This window comes from Tupaia chinensis, unplaced genomic scaffold (genome assembly GCF_000334495.1).
Source record: "Tupaia chinensis unplaced genomic scaffold, TupChi_1.0 Scaffold000634_1, whole genome shotgun sequence".
In the NCBI taxonomy this organism is placed as follows: Eukaryota; Metazoa; Chordata; class Mammalia; order Scandentia; family Tupaiidae; genus Tupaia; species Tupaia belangeri.
Window position 1 is genome coordinate 583,209 of NW_006160154.1, and position 9,634 is coordinate 592,842.

The window sequence follows — 9,634 nt, forward strand, 5'->3', positions numbered from 1 at the left end:
GCAGTTAGCGTAATGGCTATGTTGCTGGACTCCCATGTAGTCGACCGCAGTTCGTGTCCTGGACCCGGTGGCTTAAAACTCACGCCGGGCGCGTGTGCGTGCGTGCCCAAGATCTCGAGAGGAGAATGGAGGAGAAGGGATTGCGGCGTGACCATCCCCCCTGGGGGGTGATTTCTCGCTTTCTGTCTCTATGTCTCTCTCTGTCTGTCTGGCGAGCGCACGCGCCCTACAGTGAAAATCTCTCAAAAAAAAAAAAAAATTTAAAATGAATGAATGAATAAATAAATAAATCTTTAATAAAAAAAAAAAAAAGAAGACTGACGCAAAGCAGGTGATGTGGTAGTTAAGGGCGCTAGATTCCCAAGTGGCTAATCCCAGTTTGAGTCCTGGACCTGCAGCTTGCTCGCTCTCTCTCTCTCTCTCTCTCCGTTCCTCTCTGGTCAAATTAAAATAACTAACTAACTAAAATAAAATAAAATATTAAAAATTTTTTAAAAAGACTGAAGCAGGGGCAGCAGGTGGTATAGCAGTTAAGGCGCTGGATTTCCACATGGCCAACCATGGTTCAAGTCCCACACCTGGCAGCTTGTTTTCTCATTTTCCTGCTCTTTCTCTCTGGTCAAATTTAAAAAACAATAATAACAATAAGTAAAATTAAATAAATAATTCTTAAAAAACAATTAAAAGAAGACTGAAGCTGTCCTCTATATATCCAGAAGGAACCATGGCTAAGATCTAAACTAGGGACAAAAAAATGCAAAATGTTAGCTTGATGCAGGAACATATGCTTTTAGACAAATGCACAGGCCACCTCTGGAAGGTGCCAAGAGCCAGTGATCATGGCTGCGTTATGGGAGGAAGTCTGGTGGCCTGAAGACAATGAGGAAGAGAGACTCATCTTTTCTCTCTATTCCTTTTGTAATTTTTGGATTTTCATTACATACATATATCATCATTCAAAAAAGGACTCCACTTAAAAATTAACTCAGCTTTAAAAATGTGAGCTGGGTCAGCTGTGGTGATACAGGGGTGCTACAATACTCTCAGATGCTGGGACCACATGGCGAGGTCCTAGGTTTCTGTCCCAATATCTCTTTGTATGCCCCAGACACATGCACATGTGCCTGTGATCCCAGCTGGATGAGCCTGGGATGGGCTGCAGTGTAAAGAACCTGCTGGAGTGCCTCTCTTGCGTGCGTGCTCTCTCTCTCTGAATAAAATAAATAGAATACACTGAATACCCACAAGACCGACAACAGTTCTAGTCCTGAATCTGGCAGCCAAAGAATCACGCTGGGTGCGTGCCCAAAATCCCAAGGAATGAGTGGAGGAGAAAGGACTGCAGAGTGACCATCTAGGGGGTGATTTCTCACTTTCCCCCTCTCCTTCTCTCTCTGGCAAATATATACGCCCTATGGCAAAAACCTAATCAATAAATAATTCATTCAAAAACAAAGATTTATTTAAATTATTATTATTACTATTATTAAATTTGCTACTGGGCATGTGTACTCATCAGAGAATGACGGGGGGGGGGGGCAAGTCACCAGGTCTGGGAATCAAACCACAGCTGGCCTTGTGGGAGTCCAGCACCCTAATCACCATACCACCTGCCAACCCCAGAGGTACATTTCTTAACAGAGATAGTGTCACCTCCCCTGGTGAGGCTGGGCCCCATGGCAGGCTAACAAGGCTTCTAGGTCCAAAAGCACTTGCAGTGGATAAAGTCTGGTATGACTGACATGTAATGCTTCTGCGTAGAACACAGCCTCAGCCTAGACTGGCACAACTCTGTCCCATGCAGCACCTGCAACAGGCTCGGGGCAGGAGAGAAGAGGCCTGAGGACAGTGGGAATATACCTTCACTGCACTGAGAGAGACAAACAGCACCCAAGTGAAAATATCATCCAAGAAAGCAGGTGAAAAAAGTTATTTTCAGAACAACAAAAACTGAGAGCTTGCCTCTGTCAGCTGGGCCTTCACCGAGAAATCCTACAGGGTGTGCTTGGGGAAGGACAGTGCTCAGCATGCAAGAAGGATGAGACCAGAGATTGGCAGACCTGGTGGACACAGTGGAGAGTCAGGCTGCACTGAACGCCCAACCCCACCACTGCCACTGGGTGAGCTTGTGCAAGTGACTGAAGCTCTCTGACTTCAGTGTCTTTAAAACGGAAGGAATAATTGTAACTAATTCCCTGAGTTGTGATGGGAGACTGAGGTGACCCTAGTAAAGCATTTATAACAGGAAAGAGTACACAGTAAGTGTGCTCAATGCTACAAATTATTATTCATCTTTAAAATTGTGACTTAGTTCCTACGAATACTGAAATTGCTTATCAGAAAAAATAAAAAGATGCTTCCAAGGCTCTCAGATTAGTAGAAAAAAGAAAATATATGGAAACTCACTCACACACACACACACACACAAACTTAGTAAACAAATACATACAATCAAAAAAGAAAAGGCACAGGGTTCAGCCACAGTGCTGCTAAGATGCTGTTGCTTGGGGGCTAAGGCCACATGGGAGGCCCGGGTTTGGTTCCCAGCTCAACCTAAGCAGGCCAGGTGTGGAGGCATGCACCCATGGTCCTAGCTGGCTGGGAGACTGGGACAGGAAATTCCCAACTTGGTGAGACCCTGTCAAAAAATCAAACTCCTCTCTCTTATAAATAAGTAAATAAATACACTAAGGGAAAAAAAAAGAAACAGAAGAACAGAAAAAAGGAAAGTGGCAGATTGAACATATTCACTTAGATTTGCTTCCTCATGAAAGTCCATTCAACAGTCCTAAAATAAACTTCCATTTGCCTTGTGTAGGCATAAACATCGAAGACCAAAGGGAATACAAGCAGGAAACTAGACTTAGGAAGCTAAAAAAGCAAATGGGTGGTGTAATTGCTCCATAGACCCAAGAAAGCCAAATCCCTAAATTGGTAACAGGAAAGACAATTTATCCTGGTTTATACCACAGCATCCCCAAGGGCTCGGGAAACTACAGAACCAGATAACTCAGAATTAGGGTCCAAGGATGGGCTGAAAACAGGAGAATGTGTTAAAAGGTCTATTTCAGAAGCAGTTCATTGCCAGGATTCTCTTCTACATCTCAAGCACTGAGGCGTCAGCACCTCCATGGTGATGGCAGAAAACAGGAGGAATGTTCTCTGGATTGAGAGATGCTTAAAAGTGGGGTGCCAGGCACAGCTGCTGATGAGGGACCATGTGGAAATTGGAGGATAAGTTAAAACCAGTGGACAATGAGACTTCTCACCTTTCAGTCATGTACTTTCAAAGCTGATGTCAACTAGGTACAAAAATTCCAGGCAGGAATTAAGAGAATTTTCCTTGGGCTTCTGACCAGCCCACAAGAAATAACCACGAAACATTGACATGGGGGGGTTCCCTAGGAAGTTGCTCATCCAGAGCCACCAACTGTAGAGACCAAAGTGGGTAACGTCCATGCACGGGTCAAAGCTCCCAGCTCCGGAGAGCCCCACCCTTAAATATGAATGGACAGGGAAGGGTCAGTGCATTCAAAGAGAGAGAGCTGCTAACACTAGACACATACCCAATAATAAATATGCAAATATAAAAAGCATTTTGGAATAAATAGAGACTGTGCAGAGAGAGGACAACTTTTTCTCTTTTCTCTATGACCAAGAGACAGAGAGAAAGAGGAGAGAGACCGGCACCCTCCAACAGGCTCTCCACACCGTGATCCAACCCCAGGCAGCCACAGATCATGGGCACACGCATGCCAGAACCCTCCCAAGTGGGTCAGCCCCACAGAACACTACCCTTGTATCACTTTCTGGCTCCCAAAGAAGAAAACTTTTAAGACAGAAATCGTATTATTACTATCTGCAGAAAGATGAATAAAATACAACAAAAAAGGAATATTTGGAGACCAAAAAAAAAACCAAAACTACAGAGACAATTACATGTACAGTAACAGTATGATGAACTCAGTAGAAAGTTTAGAAGATAAAGTTGACAAATTCTCCTAGAAAGTAGGGTAAAATGACAATAAATAGAAAAAGAAGAAAATTATAAAATCTGGTCTAATATTCAAATAATACAAAGAAAGAAAAATAGAAAAAAACAATGGGGAGGACATCAAAGAAGTGTGTTTATGTAGTGTGTGTGTCCATAGTGATTTAGACAGGATCTAACTGCATCACGGTCCTCTTGCCTGAGCCTCTGGAGTAGCTGGGAACATAGGCACGTGCTCGTGGGCCTGGCTCTTTCAGACAGGGTCTCACTGTTGCTCTCACTGGCTGTGATCTCAGGATCCTCCTCCCTGGCCTCCTGAGTAGGGGGCTACAGGCATGCACCAACATGCCCCTTAATGTGGGTTGGCAACTGAACCTGGGCCTCCTCTCTGGCCTCACCCTGCCCAGTATCAGCATCCAGCATGTACAAACATGGGCCTCACAGAAATCTTGCCCAGGGACCAGCAGGTGGTGTGGTGGTTAACGTGCTGGACTCCCACATGGCTTAGCTTTCTATTTCTGACTCTCTCTGGTCAAATTGAATAATAATAATAAAAAATAAAATTAAATGAATAACTCTCAAAAATAAACTAAAAACAAAAAAATACTTTGCCCAAACTGAAGGACATGAGTTACAGAATGAAAGGGTTCCCCAGTGCCGAGTAAAACAGACAAAAATGCCACACCAAGACACATGGAATATCAGGAGCTGAGAGAAAATCCTACCCTTGCAGTGGACAGAGATGGAAAATGGCAGGTTTCCAATAAGAAATCACAATGACAATGCATTTCTCAACAGAGCACATAGAAACTTGCAGACCTTGAACAATGCCTTCAAAACCTGGAATTAGGTATCCAACAAAACACTCACATCAAGAATAGGTAAAGAATGAAAACATTTTCAGACATGAAAGGGTCTAGCAATTTCCCTCCCATGTACCTCTTCTGTGGAAGCTATAAGAGGATGTACGTACCCCATCAAAATAAGATTGTAAATTAGGAACGAGGATACATGAAACAGAGGATCTAGAACAGAAGAGAGGATAAGGACACCAGTATGATACCTAAAAATCAGAGTTGTAGCAAAACTAGAGAGTAAATAGCCCATACTGGCTCAGGGTGCAAAGCCTTGGGAGTAATTTTTTTCAAGAAGTTAAAATATGTTTGAACTTATGAGATTTATACAGAGAATTTGGGTGTTAATGAGTGATACAGAAATAGAATACCAAAGTAAGAATTATTTTCTTGGGCCAGCACGTGGCATGGTGGTTAAGGCATTTGACTCCCACATGGCTGACTGAGGTTTGAATCCCAGACCTAGCAGCTTGAAAAATCACACCAGGTGTGTGTGCGTGTGCACCCAAAATCCCAGGAAGAGAATGGAGAAGGAATTGCATAGTGGCTATCCCCCCGGGTTTGGGGGTGACTTCATACTTTCCCTCTCGCTGTCTCTGTCTTTTCTAGAAAGTAAAAGTTGGACGGAAAAGGAAAAGGCTCCACTGTAAAAATCACATACTGGGGCAGCCCCGTAGCACAGTGGTTAAGCACTATGCCTAGGAAGCCAAATCCCACATGGCTGACCATTAGCCCTAGCCCTGACATCTTGAAAAACACACCGGGTGCACATGCATGCCCAAAGTCCCGACAAGATAGAGAAATGGAGAAGGGATTGTGGTATGACCAAACCCCTTAGAGGGAGGGTGTTTTCTTCCTCTCTCTCTCTCAAGAGGATGTGTACATGCTGGCAATTAAAACAAAAATCACTCTTGTAGTCATAAAAGTATAAATCCTGTTCTAACCAAAATTAGGGTGTAACTCTCTGGCAAAAATCTCTATAACTTAAGAGGGTAAGAAACAGGTTGGAAAATGTTACAAGAAATAACAGAGATAAGAAATCCTATAATAGGGAGCAGCAGATGGCGCAATGATTACATTGCTGGACTCCCACATAGTTTACTACAGTTCAAGTCCTGGATCTGGTGGCCTAAAACTCACACCTGGTATATGCATGCCCAAAATCCTGAGAGGAGAATGAAGGATAATGGCTTGCAGCATGGGCATCACCCCTAGGGGATGATATTTCTCACTTTATATCTCTCTGTCTCTCCAGCAAGCACATGTGCCCTATGCAAAACAAACTCTCCTAAAAAAAAAAAGAAAAAGAAATTCTACAATAAATAGATTCCTGAGTATGTCTCTAACCTCAATGTTGAAGCAGTTTTTTTTTTTTTTTTTTAATTGGCCAGAGGGCCAGAGAGTGTGTTGGTTTGCTGGGGAGAGAGGAGACAGACAGAGAAGAGAGAGAAAGAGAGAGAGAGAAAGAGAGAGAGAGAGAAAAAAAAGCATCCCCCATGGGGAATGGTCATGCCGTAATCCCTTCTCCTACATTCCTCCCTCCTTTCAGGATTTTGACATGCACACACATGCCATGTAGCATGTTTCTCAAGTTGCTGGATCCAGGACTTAAACCATGTAGTTGGCCACCTGAACCACCACACCACAGGCTAGTCCTGAAACAGTTCTTAATTTGTCATGCGCTAAAAACCATGATCTACAATCTTTACAGATTGTAGTTAAGACTTCTTACTAACCATCTTTTATCTAGGAAGGACATTCAAAAAACATTAGAAGATAAAAAGAGAATTAAAATTTAAATCTTACCGGGACCAGCAGCTGGTGTGGTGGTTAAGGCACTGGACACTCCCACACATGGTCAACCATGGTTCGAGTCCTGGACCTGGTGGCTTGCTTTCTCACTTTCCTTACCTCCCTCTTTCTCTCTCTCTCTGTCTCTCTCTTTGGTCAAATTAAAGTAAAATGAATGAATAAATAAAATTAAAACAAAAAATTAAAATCTTACCTGCCACCTTCTCCAATAGCTCCAACCACTTCCTGTGCAAGTCGCAAAGCCGTGTCCTGACTGTACCAAAACTGGCTCAGTTGCTGTCATAGAGGGATGGATTGATGTCATTTCAGCTGGCATCATTTTGTTCTTCTACTTTGTACCTACTATACTAGTGTGCATACATTACAAGTTTTTTCCTTTTCTTCTTTGGAAAATAAATTTCTCTTTGAAATTATTTTAAATTGAAACAAGTTCCTAAGGAATGGATGGAATCTGGGCACTGAGTATTGATGGCTGCTCACATTACAAAAAGAGACAACTAGTCCCTGCTTCTAATGGGAGAACATACCTCCCGCTGCCTTTATGAGTTTTGCCAGAAAAAGAAAAACTGAACTTGAACCTGATTAAGCTTCTAGATTCAACTACCCCTGAATAGCATTACATACATAGTGGATAGAAAACCAGACTCAGGATTTACAACCCATGGAATACAATCAGCACAACCCAGACTGTTCCTTTCCCATGCCTCATCTTTACCTTAGGCATGATTTCTGGATTACTTTTTTCCCCAGGGATAAGTCATTTGATTTTCATATTTGTTTTAACTCTCAATTATTTTTGTTAAGTTTATCCATTTATCTCTTCAATGAAGTCACAGGCATAGACACACCCGTGCCTGGCATGCCTCAGGGAGGTCCCAGATACAAACCCAGGACCTTTCTAAAGTGGGTCCAGTTGTGTTACCACTATGCCATTGCTTGGCTTATCATTCCATCTTGCTCCTTCTGTTTCAGGCTCATTCATGCTTTTCATTAGATATCCAGTGATCCTTAATTGTTTATTCATATTTTTAACGTAAGGATGATTTTAATGGAAAAATAAATACCTTGTTTTTCCTCTACAACTGTATAGGCCCATCCTTCAACAAGCCTCTCTCCCCCCTGAACGGCAGAGCTGGGGGTGGGACAGTCTCACAGGGCATATAAGCTGGGGATCTCTGCTTTAAAAATCCCAGAATGGAAAGAACCCAAATGCCCATCAGCTGCTGAACGGATAGACACCATATGCTATATCTATACAGTGGAGTTTTATCCGGCCATAGAATGGAATGAGATACTGATACACATGTACAACATGGATGAGCCTTGGAAAGATTACGCTAAATGAAAGAAATCAGACACAACAAGAACACATATTACATACTTCCATTTATATGAAATGTCCAGAATAGGCAAATTGTTAGAGAGAGAACACAGATTAGTGGTGCCAGGGGCTGGGAGGATTGGGGGATTAGGAGGTGATAGCTAAAGGGTATAGGGCGTCAGTTAAGGCAGTGAGAATGTTATAAAATGTGCTGAAAGTTGCACCAATCTGTGAATATAAAAGCCACTGAATGGGGCCGGAAGGTGGCGTGGTGGTTAAGAGCGCTAGACTCCCATATGATTGACCATGGTTCAAGTCCCAGACCTGGTAGCCACCTTGCTTTCTCACTTTCTCCCTCTCTGTCTCTTGCTCTGTCCCTCTCTGGTCAAATTAAAATAAGTAAATAAAGTTAAACAAAATTATTTTTTTAAAAAGCCACTGAATCATGCATTTTAAAAGGGTTAACTCTACAGCATATAAATTATATCGCAACAGAACTGAAATATGCTCAAATAAGAACTCTGAGAAAGGGGGACGGTAGCATATTTTCCCTCCTGAGTGAGGCTGCCTTTTTCCCTTTCTCTGTCTAGGGTGAAGTTCCGGAGTTAGCTTAGGTTCTATTCTATGTCTCTTTCTGGCTTTCTCACCCAAATTAGGGCATTCCCAAAGCAGATTCTCCAGTTTGTTTATTCAGAAATCCCCTGAGATTGGACCTGGAGGCAAAGACCCAAGATAGTACTTATGACTTCTGGATAGGAGTAGGAGAAGAGATCAACTGGTCCAACCATGATGGCAGGCCACCCTTGAATTAATCACGCAGGCATAAGCCCATATAGCACTTTTACACTCCATGTTCACATGCTCCAAGTATGGAGCACAGTCTTCATGGTTCTCCACTGGAAGAAAGACTCCCATCCTTGTGGCAGTTCTCTCTGCTATTTGACCAACACCTACTTTCTCTCTTCCAGAAATCCCGTGATTTCTAGTTAGTCAATACATCCTTTGTTCTTTCACTATTTTCTAATATTGTAATAATTCTTTTTTGCTGCTAGAGGGTGCATACACTCACCAGAGACAGAAAGACAGGGAAAGAAGGAAGCATGCCCCATGAGGAATGACCATGCAGCAATCCCTTCTCTTCCATCTCTCCCTCACACTGGGATTTTGGGCATTCATGTGACCCCAGCATGTTTCTTAAGCCACTGGACCCAGGAATCGAACCATACATCAGCTATGTGGGATATGGCTGCCTTAACGGCCAGGCCATGGAGGTGGTCCCCCTAAAAAATCCTCCTCTTAATGAATTTATTATATGAACATGGCTTTAAAAGTCAAAAGCACTACTAGGCTTATAATCTAATACGAGTCCCCTCACCCTGAGCCCCACTCCTCAGAAGTAGCTGTCTTGGGAACCAGCATAATGGCTATGTCGCTGGACTCCCACGTAGTTGACTGCAGTTCACGTCTCGGACCTGGTGGCTTAAAACTCACGCCGGGCGCGTGTGCGTGTGTGCCCAAGATCCCGAGAGAAGAATGGAGGAGAAGGGACTATCCCCCCGGGGGGTGATTTCTCGCTTTCTGTCTCTCTCTGTCTGCCTGGCGAGCGCACTCGCCCTATAGCAAAAATCTCTCAAAAAAAAAAAAAAAAGAAGTAAC

General features: G+C 43.1%; 1 protein-coding gene across 3 annotated transcripts in view; it reads right to left on the reverse strand.

Annotated features, from left to right (window-relative positions):
* EEF1AKMT1 (EEF1A lysine methyltransferase 1) overlaps positions 1 to 9,634 on the reverse strand; it is a 38,408-nt gene that overhangs the window by 7,976 nt on the left and 20,798 nt on the right. For all 3 annotated transcript variants that reach the window (XM_006159504.2, XM_006159507.3, XM_027776153.1), the window contains one exon: positions 6,851 to 6,933. In XM_006159504.2, coding sequence (XP_006159566.1) covers positions 6,851 to 6,933 — 83 coding nt within the window. The remainder of the gene's footprint in view (positions 1 to 6,850; positions 6,934 to 9,634) is intronic.